General features: G+C 40.8%; 2 protein-coding genes across 4 annotated transcripts; one reads left to right on the top strand and one right to left on the bottom strand.

Moving 5' to 3' along the window:
- The first annotated feature begins 4,199 nt into the window (after window positions 1–4,199).
- On the top strand, window positions 4,200–10,799 carry prmt8b (protein arginine methyltransferase 8b). 2 transcript variants are annotated; one of them, XM_072455073.1, is made up of 10 exons: window positions 4,200–4,566; window positions 5,048–5,260; window positions 5,700–5,855; window positions 6,151–6,214; window positions 6,495–6,637; window positions 6,823–6,910; window positions 7,566–7,681; window positions 9,672–9,759; window positions 10,073–10,194; window positions 10,273–10,799. In XM_072455073.1, exons 1-10 carry the CDS (start codon window positions 4,489–4,491, stop codon window positions 10,354–10,356), a joined length of 1,152 nt encoding a protein of 383 aa, XP_072311174.1. In that variant the 5' UTR covers window positions 4,200–4,488; the 3' UTR covers window positions 10,357–10,799. The 2 variants fall into 2 exon arrangements, with proteins under 2 accessions (XP_072311174.1, XP_072311173.1); XM_072455072.1 differs by having other exon boundaries at window positions 4,202–4,566; window positions 9,609–9,759.
- On the bottom strand, window positions 10,729–16,206 carry cracr2ab (calcium release activated channel regulator 2Ab). Of its 2 annotated transcripts, none has more exons than XM_072455070.1 (17): window positions 15,959–16,206; window positions 15,604–15,715; window positions 15,223–15,412; window positions 14,993–15,139; window positions 14,364–14,454; window positions 14,149–14,244; window positions 13,895–14,082; window positions 13,739–13,810; window positions 13,610–13,658; window positions 13,436–13,515; window positions 12,540–13,182; window positions 12,332–12,470; window positions 11,866–11,947; window positions 11,609–11,723; window positions 11,402–11,503; window positions 11,258–11,334; window positions 10,729–11,138 (listed from the first exon to the last, which is right to left on the bottom strand). In XM_072455070.1, exons 1-17 carry the CDS (start codon window positions 16,109–16,111, stop codon window positions 11,051–11,053), a joined length of 2,424 nt encoding a protein of 807 aa, XP_072311171.1. In that variant the 5' UTR covers window positions 16,112–16,206; the 3' UTR covers window positions 10,729–11,050. The 2 variants fall into 2 exon arrangements, with proteins under 2 accessions (XP_072311171.1, XP_072311172.1); XM_072455071.1 differs by having other exon boundaries at window positions 12,540–13,089; window positions 15,959–16,205.
- Between the last annotated feature and the right edge of the window lie 545 nt (window positions 16,207–16,751).

Here is a 16,751-nt window from a genome sequence, read left to right as displayed (position 1 = left end):
GGACCATGGGGGTGTGGACCATGGGGTGTGGACCATGGGGGTGTGGACCATGGGGTGTGGACCATGGGGGTTTGGGACCATGGGGTGATGGGGTGTGGACAGAGGAAGTGACTAGAACAGCAACAAGAGTCACGGAAGTGCCGAGCTGCGCAGCAGATGGGCGTGTCGTCTTGTGCGCGTGTTGTCACGCAGAGTCCGACCCCTGACTCTGACCCAGGGTCTGACTCTGACCCATGGATGACTCTGACCCAAGATCAGACTCTGACCCTGGGTCTGACTCTGACCTATGGTCTGACTCTGACCTATGGTCTGACCACAGACCACATTGGTGCTGAGTGAATGTGATGATTCAGGTCTTGAAAGTCCACCTGGAGACACAAGCGAATGATACAGAATAAACACTGAGCTAAGGTAGTTTTCTGTGGCAGAGGCTGCAAACTGTGTCCTGAGACACTGGCACTGCAGAATCTAATGACAAGCATGTCTCTTTTACTCTTCTATTTGTTGCCATTTTCACCTTTATTGTTCCCTCTTAACCGGGGTTCTCAAATTTATAAAATAGTTCAGGACTAAATTCAAAACTAAAACAATAGTGAGATGGTCAGATTGGTCCAAAACAAAACTAAATGTTGACTAAACTGTAGTTGGTAATTTAGTTAGTATTTGCTCCCCTTCCCACCAATGTGTGTCCCATTATTTGTTTGGTGCTCAGACAAGTGTTAGGGTTTAAATGTCAAAGGTGATGTGAAAGAGTCCTGCTAGATATAATGACCAAATTCACCTTTACTTCTTGATGTAGACACTGACATTGTGTCTAATTAAAACTGTAAAAAGAAAAGAAAAACTGAGAACTGCTAAAACAAAACTATAAAAATCTGTTCTTGGGCACCAGAAAGAACCCTGGAATGGTAAGTGACTATAAGGTGTTCTTGTACTTTTGCTTGGCTTGACATTTTGGACAGCAACAGGTGTCCTGTGTGCAAAAAAAGCTTTTCTGTGTGAAGTTGCAACCAAGGCGAAGCATTCTCACTTTAATGGCTCCACACAGAGGAAAGTCCACCATCGAGGGCAAAACATGTCCACAAAGAGACAGACGTTTTGTAAGACACTTGCATCTGTTTGATCACAGCCGTGCCTCACCGTGTGAATAATACAAGACTGTGTGGGTGAAGAGAAAAAAGTGTGTAAAGTACAAGCCAGATTTAGCTGATTTCATTCAAGGTACGACCCGAGACCCAAGTGAGAAAAGGGCAAAGTGACTCGAGTACAGGATGTTTTCAGCAAGTTGATCTGCACAAAATCAGACCGTTTGAAGTCCCTGGATATAAACCTTGCTATAACATAGAACATTAAGTGACTTTTCTAATCTTGAGAATAGCTTTACAAGACACTTTCAAAATCACCTCAGTTTCCACTTGACCATGTTGCTTTCTTTCAATCATAAAATGTATAACTGCCATAGATCCAGCTGAAAAAAGAATACAAACGATGCTGAAACATGTCTAATAACATGTGATCCCCACGTGAGACTGAAGAGCATATTGTAAAGAAACTATTGTTACTAAGCTTAGCCATGGAGTTTCCATGGAGATAAAAAGAACAAGACATTTCACATGTTTATCCATGGGTTTCAGAGTGATGAAAACCAGCGTTGCCATAGCAATTGACAATTCAAATAACATTTTATATCATCTGAGTGAGCAAAAGTCCTCAAACACAGATATAAACAAGCAGCTGAAACTAATGACTGCCTTGTAAGTAACACATTGTAAATGAATAAAACATTAAAATAAGCATGTTTCTAGGTTCAGACAATTGTAATCATTGTATAATAATGATGATCTATTTGCTGCTATTACACCCACACTGCCTTTGTGTAGCCTATGTGTGAGGTGTGTGAGTGGATGCATGTACAGAGGGGCGCTGCGTGGGCCATGTGCTTAAGCAATTCTCATCTATTATAAGAGCCACTGAAACCAACTGACATTTAGTCTATTTGTTTATTTATCAAAGATTCAGGCACTCAAGGTACAGAGAAGTGTAGTCCAAAGTTGATTGAACTATATGCTTGTATTTAAATAACGTCTTGTAATAAACAAAAGCTAAACAGCAATTCTCATTTAATTTAAAATAAGATTAACCCTGTACTGTTTGTGTACTTTAACATTCAATTCAAATTTAATATTTTGTGTCATTTTGGCTAAGATCAGTGCTTTTATGGGAGGTATAAAATCCATTTAGCTGTATGTTGTATTTTGTAGTGCACCCATAATTATTGAGTGTCTGCGTCATAAAGCAGACACTATATGTTCTTGTATTCCCATTTATTTTTCCATATCAGGATTTTTTACGCGTTTCAACTCCTTAACTCCTTAAATTTCAACAAGTTATACCTCTATACGATACTTTTTCCAGTATTTGCAAAAGTAAATTGCTAATGCTAACGCTAATGCTAATTAGCGTTAGCATTAGCGTCTCTGTTGCAAGGTGACGGAGGTACAGGGAGGAGGGGGTGCAGCCGGGTCACCGAGGCGCTCTCTCCCTTTCTCCCTGCTCAGGTCTGCGTTCAACACGATCTTGCAATTTGTCAGGACAAACAACTATTTGAATCGCAAACTACGCAATCATCAACTGTGAATTACTGAGCGTCATTGGTATGCCGCAAACGCAGCAGAAAACATGAACGTGCGGGAAGGGGGCCGCGCGGGAAGGCGAGAGCCATCATCGGCGCTAGCGCGGCCTTAATGTAATTTGTTGTCAATTAAATTTGACTTTTTATCTTAAGTAGTACTACCAGTACTACTTACACACGTAGTACTCTTAGACACATGTTGTACTTTTACGCTAGAATGCAGACACTCGCAATGGCTTCAGCCATTGCACATTATCTAGTTACACATGTTATTCCTGTTTTTGTTATTTGTCCCATTGACTTTCATTATATTTGCATTTCAATTGGAATTGAGGAGTTTCTAATAATTGCACGTAGTTATCATTTCAATATAAAACATGGCGCTTTTAAGATAAGATAAGATAAGATAATCCTTTATTGTCCACACATGGGGAAATTTTGTTGTTACAACGCAGTAGATACAGGGGGAAAGGACCTTACTATACAGTATCGTCAGTAGCTCTTCTGTTATCAGCTGATGTGGGGAAATGTCAGGACTGATTCCACTAAAAGGATGTGGGCTCAGAGGAGAGGGCTGTGTGGTATCTGGGGGTGAAGAGTTATGGGGGAGGGAAGTAGTGTTGAGGTGAGAAGGGAGACAAACAATTTTATTATTGAAAATGTTTATGATAATAAGTCAACCTCACAAAATCAGTGTAATCAAGTGTAACATTTGAATCTCATTTGGCCTGAAATGTACATTTTGTTATCATTGTGAATAATAGATCACAAAACAGATCTACCGTAATGTGTTCATGGATGAGAATTCCTATGGCTTAGGTGATGGTTTAGCCATAAGTTTAGTCAGCGTAGCAGTGAAAATGATCTTGCTTAAGAGACTGTGGGTGTCTGGGGGTGTTCAGTTATGGTGGATGGGGTAAAAGTGGGGTGCTAAAGTAAAACCTTAAATTTTATCACCTGACGCACTACTTACTCAAAATCAGACTAATAATTTTAATGAGTTTAAGTAGAAACATTGCATCAATAAATTATAACATTTTTATTTTTGCACTAAGAATTAATTTTGTCAAAACCTGGTGTCAAAGACCATTGTAATGTATTTTATTAATTATATATATGTCTATATTGAGTATATTTTTTATAGCATGCTGGGGATTTTTCATTATCTGTGTTTTTCTTTTGCAGTTTGTAGCATTGGAATGGCATTTAAAGGGTTAACATATATGCAGAAAATATGTATTCGATTGTATGGGTATGACTTGAAATCTGTTCACTAAGTTTAAGCTTTTTAAGGGCTGCATAAGGGTTACGATTGATTTCTTTGTCCATGTCCCCTTGCATTAAAACGTCTTCTGCACGAATATGAGAGGGGATTTGATTTGTTAGTTCACGTAGTAGTCTATGTAGAGTCTGGTTTGTTCTGTAGCGCACAGCTGGATGCCTCAGTCGTACGTGGGCGCGCATTGGACGGAATAACGTTCTGTGTGAGATGAGCAGCAGGTAGGCGCACATTGTGGTCTCTGAGCGGACACCTACATCCACAGTGTACGCTCAGTTGTTAATGGATGTAGGTTCCCTCCTGAAAACCTCTCCGCATTGACGCCCAAAGGCTGCTCTGAAGATCCACCAAATGGCATCACTTATACAATTATGAACGATTGGAGCGTCTGTCAGTCTGCAAAATGTACTCTGACAACTTTTTGTCGCATTTTTTTCTACAACAAGTTATATTTTATCAAGGCTGACATAGTTGCACATGGACACAGTGCTGCGGTGTGATTTCTGTGAGTTTTCGTATTTATTTGGGAGCGAAACAAACACTTGAAAGAGTTTATTTCGAAATCTCGCCGGCTCTCATGGGACTCAGGCATTCGTCACGTTGTTTGCTGCTACGGCGGAAGATGGCGGAGGCGGACAGCTCCGAGGTAGGAACCGTGTGTGTTCTGACCGTAAAATGGTCCAGGAAATTACAGTTTAACAAAGATTACCAAGGATGAAACTATAATCTGAATTGAAACATCCTTTAGAAGTGTGGATTTTGCTGGATTTCATGTCGTTTGTGCTGAGAGAATAATGCAGTGATTCTATGCAGGCTAAAGAAAGCCACACTTGCACGTTTAAAGCTCATTAAACCAGAGCTGAGGTGAGTGCGGCGCGTGCCTTTCGCTGTCCTTGGTGCTGAAACGTAACGTGGGTCACCTCAAGTCCCGTATCGAGACCTTGCAGTTAAAGCGGTATCGATACGACGTGTCTTTAATATTTTAATAATCCTCATGGCTCCACCTACGATGAAGGCAACATTAAGTTCTAGCTGTCAGTTTTTGTGCAAGGTTGATTGGTATTCTATATCGTTACAATAATTAGCTCTTTTTTATATATGTGTTTTTTGTTTGTTTTGTTTTTTACCGTCAACAGCCCGTCTCGCATTTCTCCCAGTCTGCCCAGCCCTCCTCTCTTCCCAAACCAGTGCCTAATGCCCACCACTTGCCATGTGGGCCCTATACTCCTCATCTGGCAGCTCTGACCACTTGTGCCGGCAGAGGCAAAGTCGCCAAATTCGTCAGTCCAGAGGATATGACATCACGGGATTACTACTTTGACTCCTATGCCCACTTTGGCATCCATGAGGTGGGATTTCCAGCATAACACAGAATGACAATGTTGTCTTGTTTTCAATTCAATAAATAGCTAAATAATTACAATTATACTTCACACATTCTGAGTACTTATTGTCTATAGTAAACTCCAATATAAATAGATACATTTAAGAAACAATTAGGAATGGGTGGCTTTGGCTTTAATTGCTTAATGGCATATAGGCCTACAATAACCTTGATCCACTAAACAGTTGGTGCCAGAGCTTTTTAAACTAGTGTCCATAATTAGTATTTGGGTCAGCTTAAGTCTTCTTGAGGTCAGTCCTCATTAAAAGGATAGAGGAAAACAAGGAAAAGTAATCAGTGAAACTTCTCAAAGATGGCTCCCAAAGGCTTTTAGAAAAATATATATACTGGTATATATATTGTGCATCACACAATATGCATTAACGTATATTCCCTGTACATAGGAAATGCTGAAGGATGAAGTGCGGACTCTTACCTACAGAAATGCCATGTACCACAACAAGCACGTTTTTAAGGACAAGATTGTCCTGGATGTGGGCAGTGGCACTGGGATCCTGTCTATGTTTGCTGCTAATGCTGGTGCTAAACACGTCTATGGGGTAAGATATATTGGCACATAAATCCTTACACATTCTCTCATTCAGTGTGAGGAAGGTTAATGTTAACCACATATAGAGGAGACATCCGAGTCCCCTTGGAAAAGGGCGACATGTCTTACTCATGAGCTCGGCATGAGCAGTGTCTGTGATTCACTGTCTGCTGCATCACACTTAGTATGGATCAGGCAGCAGTGCTCTCCAAATGAAGGACCAAGAACAGAATTATATACAAACATGTCTTTAATAGTATAAAGATATTTGTGCTTAAAATAACACACCTCTGTCTTCCCTGCAGATTGAATGTTCAAGTATTTCAGAATACTCAGAGAAGATTATAAAGTCTAATCACTTGCACAATGGTAAGTTAAGGTAAATGTGTGTCGCACAATGGCTTCTGAATCAGTGAGAGAAACATAATCTGCACATGCTAATCATTATTGTCACACTCAACCACATTAGTCACAGATCAGTGTCCTAACAGGCAGCTCACCTTTGATGTCAAATAATACGCACTTTTCTAAAGTGTCCCATAGGTGAAAGAATAGACGCTGATGGGCAAATGTATGTTTGTTGGACACCATACTGCATTTTGCTCATGATGATAAGTTAATAATAAGTTGTGGCTGTGGTGTGTTGCAGTCATCACGATCTTTAAGGGGAAGGTGGAGGAGGTGGAGCTGCCTGTGGATAAAGTAGACATTATTATCTCAGAATGGATGGGCTACTGTCTCTTCTACGAGTCTATGCTCAACACTGTCATCTTTGCCAGGGACAAATGGCTGGTAAGTACAAGCTCCTGGAGAGCGATTTTACCACTGCCTGCTATATGTCATTTGTGTAAAGCAATATCATTAATCGAAGCCTTTAAAATATAGTTATCAATTTATCGTAACATATTGTGTGTCATTGGGATACATAATAAACAATTTGCTAGCGCTGACCCAATGCGTTTATTCCTCTCATTTAGAAACCTGGTGGTCTAATGTTCCCTGACAGAGCAGCACTATATGTGGTTGCCATTGAGGACAGGCAGTACAAGGACTACAAGATTCACTGTAAGTAAAGTCACTTTTTTACTTTCAAAGCTTTAGAAAATCTAAATGAAAGGAAACCAAGGTGGCTTTTTGTACGAATTCCTCTTTTCCAACAAAATGTGTTAGTGTTGATAAATTAGTCAGCATACTTTGTTCTCTATTTATTCTATACTCTAGTGATTTGGTGTGTTCAAATAGCTATCACAGCTGGAGTGGCAAACGTTACCTTATGATCCAGATCAAGGAGCCAATATTAGACGTGCCATTTCCACTTGTAAGATGCAAGAATTTGGGTCAGTAACTCTGTGTTACTGATGTAACACTGAGGTGTTTCTTCTCTGTTCTGTTCAGTTTCAGAGGCACCCCTAGAAATCTGTTTTTCTATCTGGTGTGCCGGTAGTCTTGTTTTTTGGCATCCTGAGAGTGCAAAGTGTAGCGAAGGGACAGAAGGAAGGTAGGAGGAACAGCACCTCTGTGTTTTCATCCCAAATTAAACATGAAACCAAACCAAAATTAAACAAGACACCAAACACATGAGAGGAGGAGGTGGAGGTGACAAGGGCCTATTTTCAGACAGATATGTTGTTGTTTTTTGTTGTTGAGAACTTGGTTGTTATACTCTTTTCTTAGCTTGAACATTTTTAATACTGCCTAACACAATATTATGTTCATACAGGGTGGGAAAATGTATATGGATTTGACATGAGCTGTATTCGCAATGTGGCTATCAAGGAGCCACTGGTGGATATGGTTGATCCCAAACAGATTGTAACTAACTCCTGTCTACTCAAGGTAAGATGAGATGTTGAAAAAGGTTTTTTTTGGGTTGTTTCCAAATTCTATTGTTCATTGTTCATCAGTCTTCAATTCTTTAAAGCACGTTTTTCCTCTCTGAATATTCCCCGTTGGCCTAGTCTATTTCCTGCTGGATAATAGATCCGTTTTGGGACTTGTAATAGTCTGCTGCTCAGTTTCCACACAACAATAGCTCGCCTTTCATTTCAGTATATAAGAGCTTTCAGAAGGGCGATAGCTTTTTTGTTGGCCCCTTTACCTCATTCTATCTATAAGACATTTTATTTTACTCTGTCCGCTGTCAGCATCATATCATAGTTTCAGTGTGCTGTTAAACTCCTCAGTCACGTCATCTCTACCTTCACATTTTGCACACATGGAGAATGATAGCAGACGGTGTTACTTGAATTAGAGTGAACGGTCTATGGAGTAGTGAAATACAGCAGTACTACAGAAACAGCCTTGAACTCAAAACTAGTATTTCACCCCTGGAAACACAGAAAGGACCGTTCAGACCCCGGCGGAAGACATCGCAATCATGGGCGCTCCATAATATAATTGTATTAGATGTCTCCCCCTGGGGCCTGGAGACTGGTGGTGGTAGATATGGTGAGAAGGTAGAGAAGATGATTAGGATGAGAGGGATGCAGAGGAGGAGGAGGGGAGGTGGTGGGTCGCAGTACGGTCTGAGCGGCCAAGCCAACTGCGTGGAGGTTTAAATTGGACCGGCTGTGCGCTGATTGGGAGCAGAGGAGGTGCAGAGGAGGTGCGCCGTGCCACGGGGAGGAGTGACTTGGGTGCGTTGAGCAGCTGCGAGTCCCCTGTCCTTAGACCCTCCTTCTTAGCCAGGAAAAACAACGAAAAACCTCCTTGGGAAAAATAGAAAACTGGAGGAGTTCCGCGCGAAGGAGGGACCCGACTCTCACGGACGGACAGAGGCCCGGCTTGGGAGTGTTGATTGAGCTGGGGGGCAGGCGGCCCTGGCGTATTAGTGGACGTAGATGGAGTTAGGTCTCCCAGACTGAATTTACGCAGGCTTCATTTGTGCTCTAAGAGGTTACTGTGTTGATCATATCAGTGATTTCGGCTACATAATATCAAAACGCCTTTTATGCTTTTTCCTTGACTAGAGATCAGTCCACTCTATCGCTTGTAGCTACTTACCAACAGAGTCACATTTCACTTTGACATTAATGCACTTGGAGATTTTAAATTAGATTCACAAATCCAGAAGGACATGCGTGCTAGCTTCTTGCAATATTGTCAACATTATTTGGAAGGTATTTTTGACCATTTATGTACATATACCATATAACAATATATACAGTTCCTTATTGTTTGACTTTCTTATATTGCAGTGCAGTTGTAAAAGAGTCCATAGATACATTTCTGCAATATGGATTTTTGTGGAGTTTTTTTCATCATAGTATTGTGTAATATTGGCGTATATTATATTCAGTCTGGTGTCATTGCATTGGGAAGGACACAGGTGTTGAATCTCAATCTGTCATGCTGATGGCACCAGCCTAGACCAGCCTCTGGACAGGTTGAAGTGTAAACTATATCTTGTCCTTTTTTTTATTGAATATTTATCCATGTCAAACGCAGAAAAGACCCCTGATCTTCTTTTATATATTTGGAACCATTTTCCAATGACGGTTACAACAACACATGAACTTAACATTTTCATAAATAGAGATGTGTTCATTGGTCTTCCACACATGTCTCATGCATATATGTAGAGCCTCTCTCGCTCCTCCATGGAGGACACCCACACAACATGTGTACTGTGAGCAGGCTTTGCACCACCATCATGAGCCCACCTGCGCTTTTCCTACATGCAGAATATATAATAATAATGATGTTTCCAATTGCTTCTATTTTACTATTGAAAACTAAAATAAACATGACTGTGTCATTTCAGGAGGTGGACATTTACACTGTGAAGCTGGAAGACTTGTCTTTCACATCAGCTTTCTGTCTACAGATTCAGCGCAACGACTATGTTCACGCACTAGTCACTTATTTCAACATTGAGTTCACCAAGTGTCACAAGAAAACAGGCTTTTCTACTGGTATAACAACTTATGATTTTATTTGCTACTACTACATACATACATAATACTCCAACAGAGAAATGTACATGTTACCATAGGTACTCATGGCTTCCTCCCAACATTTAAAAACATGCATGTGTCAGAGAATAGATCATTTTGTTAGGTATTCCAAGTAAATGTAACATTAATTATGTCCTTGCTGGGACAACCAACTGTAAAAAAATAATAATAATAATAAAATACACAGTTATCAATGATACATGGTGAAACCCCAAGGCCAGGTTCACTCTTGGCAGTAAGTGGTGATTGTGAATTAATGCTTTCATTTTAGCTCCAGATGCCCCTAGTACTCACTGGAAGCAGACAGTATTTTACTTGGAGGACTATCTGACAGTCAAAAAGGGAGAGGAAATATTTGGCAGCATCACAGTTCGACCTAATGAGAAAAATGTGGTAAGGCGCTGAAAATGAATAAATATATTTGTATATTGTAAAATCTATGCCCTAATATTTGAACTGCTTTACTTACAGAGAGACTTGGAGTTTACCCTGGAGCTGGATTTTAAAGGACAACTTTGTGAAGCAGCCATATCACACGACTACAAAATGCGTTAGTTACTAAGGCTACAGCATTGAAATAGCATTGAATTGGACAGAATGTTTCCAGCATGAGTACCCTGCAAAATCAAACCTATTGGTGAGGAATTCTGAGCAATAGTCCCATCTGAAGTGAATTGAAGCCCACGTGAATGTAACATTTTGACGTCTCTTTTTATGCATTTTAGTTTATACGTACATTCAGTGCAATAATGTAGACGGATAAGTGTAATTGATTTGCATGGTGTTCATGTTTTGATTGTATTTGTTGGGATATAGACGTGAGTGTTTTACTGAAAGTTGAGCTAGTAGTGCCACAGCAAAGTAAGCCAGTACTTCAGATGATACACAGGTTATATATACTATTTGAAAAACAATTACAGAGACATGTTCAATTTTACAACTCAATGATTGATGCATTTTTATTTCTGATTTACAATAAACATAAAGATCGCACAAAATAGATTAAAGCTGGCATTAAAACATTAAATAAGGTCATTGCTATTCTTGTGTTAAAATGTGCACTATTCAATTAATTTAATTCAGAGCACCGACGTCACTAAAATATGTATCTACAAGGTGTTGTGTAGGACTGTCTTAACTGATCCATCAAGATAAATCTCTACACAAGAACATCATCATCTCAACACCCACAACAGGGATTACAGACGCCTCACTCGTGTTTGATGTCTATGAATCACAGAAGTGTGATTTACTTGCAGCAGGGCTTTTTCTTAATGGGCTGAGCCGTGAGGATTATTGTGGTGTCTCTCACTCGGTCCTCCTGCTCCATTAGCACTCTGGTATGTCACAGGGGAAATATAGAGGAAACGGTGATGCTTTTGTGTATAAAAGTTTGTGAGTGCACTCAAACCATGTCGTTATTCTTATTTCAGTCCACACAATGCATTCGAGTTACCTGGCTAGATGTGTCAAAGATTCTTCCACGTTCTTTCCCGTGTAGGCGCTGACCTCCATAAACATCACTTTGTTTTCCTAGAGAGAAGCGCGTCAGTCAAACAATCTCACCAACACTAATTTTTTATTTTATTTATCTGTTTACAAAAGCCAGGAGTTCAGCCTCTTTGAAGGACACAGCTCTTTCACCCTCGATGTCCATTTTGTTGCCCAACAGGAGAATAGGAACGCCTTCTCCTGCTGCTTCCTAAAATATGACAAAAACAAAATAATATACTGCACAGGAACAACACATCAAATTAGCAATGAGGAATTTTAAAGAGATTATGGTCGACGTTGTCCAATGTCTGACCTGCACATTGAGGAGCCAAGGTCGCACTGCTTTAAAGCTCTCTTGCACTGTGACGTCATACATCACCACCACTCCATCTGCCTTTCGGAAAAACTGCTTTGTAATGCTGCGGTACCTGTTCACATGTAATCCCCGTCAATGACTGCGTGAAGCACAATTTTGGCGACGTTCTTGACACTTTAAAATTTCGACTTCTGTGCAATTTGTTTAAACGTGGCCTTAATTAGAAACACATAGAATAATAGATCAAATAGAACCTTTCTTGTCCCGCTGTGTCCCAGAGCTGCACGGCAATTTGCATATTATCAAGGGTTAATGTCTTCACACTGTAGTCAATGCCTGTATGAGACAAGATAAGGATCATATAGTGAATCATAATCTCATGATACAATGCAATTTATTATCTCGATATAACGCAGTTAGATAGTTCGGCCACTAGGGGGTGTGGGGCTCGTGCTGCAAAGTTTATCTTGTTAGAACAAAGTAGAGCAAAGCCGAGATAATAGGGATTGGAGGAGTTTTGAAAAAGATGAAAGGCAAATTGACATAATCTTAGAGACAATGTGTGCCAGGGATTTTAAAGTTGGTGTGACTCTGCAAGCTCTTTCATGTGACGTTAAAGTCAAACACAAATGTAAAAGCATCAACAACATAGTTACACTTCGAACCTTATTTACTGTGCGTTTCACAAACACAATACCATAAGAAATACCACAATCTCACCTATAGTCGCAGTGGTAGTAGGATGAAATCGTCCCTCACAGAAGGAGCGTAGTAGTGATGTTTTACCAACACTGGAGTTGCCAACAAGTACCACCTTAAACAGGCGGTCAGGGGGCAGTAATGTTGTGTCACTGGTTTTCTGTGGAAAAGAATTGTAAGCAATCATTCAATCATAATCCGAGTTTATATAAATGCATTGTGAGCGCACTTGCTGTGTCTCCTTCCCCACTGGCTGCCCTCGAGGAGACATCTTCCTCGACCAGGTGAAGAGGGACTTTCTCGTCTGTGTGATGTCGATTGGTTCTGAGCTGCTTCGTGCTGGTGGTGTGGATGACAGATCTGCCATACAGCTCTGTGCTTCCTCTGCCTCCTCTTCGTCATCCTCCTCCTCCTCCTCTTCCTCACTCAGCTGATGCAGCAGAGGTTGTGGCCCTCCATGAAGCAGGTGCGGCAGGTGGTCCTCCTCTATTGAAATGACCCGGCGGAGGGGCCAACCGTCTGGGGGAGAGTCCGGACCCAGCTCGTCCAAATGAACGCTTCTTCCCTTTTCTGTTTTCTTTGCTCTTTCTCTGTCTTTAGGGGTCAGTCTCTTGGAGGTGGGGATTTTGCTGGCAGGCTTTCTGACCTTTGTTTTTGAGTCGTGCGTTGCAGTTGGTGCTGCTCTGTTGGGACTGCTGGGTACGGCAGGGCTCTTCTTTGGAGCTGACCGCTGTGGGCCTGACACAGTCGGAGATATAACAGTGGATGCATCATCATCACTACAGGAGGAGGAAGCGACAAACACGATTTGTAGGTGCTCTATAGGCAAGGCCTCAAGAGACTCGTAGGAGCCATTCACCATCAGTGGTATTCTTTGGAAACAGGAGAAACAGAGGATATTCTCTATTATATTATGAATGGGGTTAATAAACTCATATATTGAGCCAATGTCTAAATTTAGACTACAAGAAAAGTGTTTATTTAACTTGATTGTTGTTGTTGTTGTTGTTGTTGTTGTTGTTGTTGTTATTGTTGTTGTTGTTAAATGAACATCATATATCCTCTGTTTTTCCTTCTCGCCGCATGATTTAGATTAATAAAAAAAAGAGTGGGTAAAATAATTACCGTCTTGTCTGGGTGACATCATCAAACAATTCAGAAAGTCCAGTTCTCTGCTTCGGCTTCTTTCTAAGTGATGATCGGGGCTTTAAAAAAAAAAAAAAAAAAAAAAAAAAAAAAGAATATTTATCATAATAATAAATCATAGTTATACTGCTATCACCGCTAGAGTAAACCTACAACACCACGGCTTATATCCCGCTCATCCTTTAAATGTTTGTTCATTTCTCTGCAAACACAAGAACAAAATGTATTGTTGTTTGTCACATTAGGTTTTTATAGTTACACATAAAACACGCTCTAATTTACCTGAGAAGATCTAGCTGCTTCATGAGACTTTGCTTTTCTCTTTGTAGACCTTCGGTGACTCTGTACATCTCCCTAAAGACAGAAAACACATCAATAAAAGTAAGAACTAAATGCCCTGTAATGCATTGGTTCTGAGTCCCACCACAAACCACACACATTTCTTTCTCCTGCTGCAGACGAGCAGCTTGTTCCTGCAGAATGGCCAGTTGTTCCTGTGCCAGCACCAGCTCTTGGCTCGTGGTGTCCAGCGCCCTGGAAAGCTCCTCATTTGTCATTTTCAGCTTGATATTTTCCGTGTGACTTTCCTGTTTCTCACTGCTCAGCTCACGACACTGGGATTCTAACTGCATGAAAAATAGGCCTTTGTTACTCGTTATCATCATCTATGTTACTTCAGTTTTTTGACTCACCCCTCTCTGTTTCCGGAAAAGCTGGTCTAGTTCTTTTTCTTTCGAGGAGAGCTGATACTTAAGGTCCTGGCTGCGCAGTTGTAGGCGTTCTGAGTCCTGCATAGGAATTTACAAAGTTTTAAGACTAACACTGTTCATGAAAAGGGGATTACGGCAGAGTACGATAAAACAACAGAAGTGGTACTTGGTGCTATGCAAAAGCAAGTTGCTCCTACCTTCAATAACAACTTGTCCTTTTCAGTTTTGATCTGTGCCTCCATTTCCTCATATAAATGTCGAATCTCACTGTCATGTGTTGCAGACTTCCTAAATATATTGAATAAGTACAAGATTGGATAAATGTAACGTTCTTTGAAGACATCGCAAAGTACTACAGACCGCGTTAGTACTCACAAAGCCATAACACAAACACACGTACATCAAACAGCTCTATATTCATGCAAAAACAAAACGTATACAGACCATGGTATAATCCTGCAAGAACTTTACATCTTCAATCAGACTAGCATTAATATATCCCCCATTCAAGCAGCTGTCAAACCTCATAATGTTCCTCGAGATTAATGGTCATTTGACACAGCTAAGGGGGTTGTGCTTGCGGAGAATTACAGGTAAATCCATTCAACAATTTGTAGGCTGAAGCATAGCCTTTGCAAAGATATAACACTAGTGCTTTAACTGGCTGACACGAAGAATGCCGACATGCTGTAAATCCGTAATTTAAACCGTTTAGAAATGAACCTCGTAGTAACCACTTAATCCCGTATTTTAATCCTCTGTTGCAAAGGACAATATATTCTACGAGTGGCACGTGGATCCAGCAAAAATGTTTTACTTTTCTTACCTTTGAAGTGCACTTTCCATTTCCTTCTTCTCCTGGTGGGCCTCTTTGATCTGGTGAGTGACACGAGCCAAAAACTCCTCAAAGTTTGATAAGAGATGAGGTTCGTCTCGCCTTAGCTGGGCCCAGAGACTGCGCACCTCATCTGGGCTGCAGGGGGGGGGAGTGACACGGTTACTCCTTTAATTGTCCATCAACATCCTGGGCATGTCCACAAAGATAGACACACTTACTCCTCAAATAAATTACTGCCCCCCAGACTCTCCATCAGCATGCAGAAGTGTCGCTCCTCCTCGTCCTCTACTCCAGCCAACTTGGCCTCCCACTGGCTCTGATAATGGGCTTCTGTGGCTCTCAGGATTGAAGAACGAAGCGCATTTTGGTCGTCGGTCGTAGGTATCCGCCGACCGTGCAGGAAAAGTGCTGAGAAGTGACAGATTCTCTTATGAGATTAAAGTTGATGAATGAATTCTAAACATAAAATGAGCTACTATATTGAATAGAACATGACCGTTTGGATTAAGACAAAAGCTTTCAGATGCAGAAAATATATTATCTGCCGTGAACATTGTATCGACGTTGTGTAATTGAGTAGAAAAGAGGAAGGAACTAACAGAATCCTGAAGAGAAAGCCTCCAGCGTGAGGAACCCGGCGTGGTCTACATCCAGAGAGTCAAACACATCCTCCAGCTCCCGCGCCGTCAGAGGCAGCTCACTGTGCAGCCGCTGTCAGGGAACACAACTGAACAGTGAAAACAAGGACAATTATGAGGAGGTTAGTGTAGTGACGACGTTATTGTGTGTATCAGGCAGTATGGCAATCGATCGACGCGCCTGTTTCTGGGAGCAAACAACAACAAAAGCATGGATGATCACAAGAGGCCTATGATGTCTATGCTTTGTTCTCTCTCACACAGAATGGAAGTGGTGAAAAATAATAATGCCGTTAGATAAATAGTATTTTCAAACCCGCATGTCTGTTCGAGTGATGAAGCCTTTGCTCTCCATATCACAGATTTGGAAGAACTCCTTGTTCTTGTCCAGAAGAGCGATGTGTCCCCAGTCGGAGCCTCTTCGGGCTGGACGTGGCCCAAAGCCATTTATACTTATTTCCTCCTCCATTCCTCAATGTATTTGAAGGACAATTGGGAAGGAGTGAAGATCAAACAGCCTTGTTGCCATCCAAACGCACTGGGCCATTTACAGGCATCATGTTATCATGTAATTTTACTTAAATGTGGTGGTCGTGGAAGAAGATACGTGCTTCCAGTTCCTAAGAGACACAAAAGTGACATTTTACAGTGGCATGACAGTGTTCCATTATTTTTGACATTTTTAACATGATTTAGTTCAGTAATCTCAACATAACACACGTTACACTGTAGAAAACTTTGTAACAAGCAACTCACAATGGTATCGTAAACACAGAGCTGGGGATTATCCTAATACCAATCCATACTGAGCACATGACAGTGTAAAGCCTGTAGGACCGTGGGAGCCAAGAGGATAAAAGTGAATTCATTTATTGCTAAGGCGTTTGCTGTGTTTTGCAGATATCACTTTAGCAGATGACAGAAGGTCATTTTCACCAAGTGTGAACTTTGTTTTAAATTATTACCTAAATTACTTAAAACTGAATAATTAACACAATGTTTACTACACAGAAACAAGCACAAATTCTAGTATTAGGACTTGCTTAAAACAACAATAACAAAACTGACTAAACATCTTGGCTTGATATTACATGCAAAAAAGAATGTAG

The sequence above is a fragment of the Eucyclogobius newberryi genome, unplaced genomic scaffold (assembly GCF_026437365.1).
Source record: "Eucyclogobius newberryi isolate DKJ021-1_F unplaced genomic scaffold, fEucNew1.0.hap1 SCAF_2, whole genome shotgun sequence".
Taxonomy (NCBI): Eukaryota; Metazoa; Chordata; class Actinopteri; order Gobiiformes; family Gobiidae; genus Eucyclogobius; species Eucyclogobius newberryi.
Note: the sequence above shows the minus strand (reverse complement) of the source record. Positions and strands in the feature narration are given on the sequence as shown.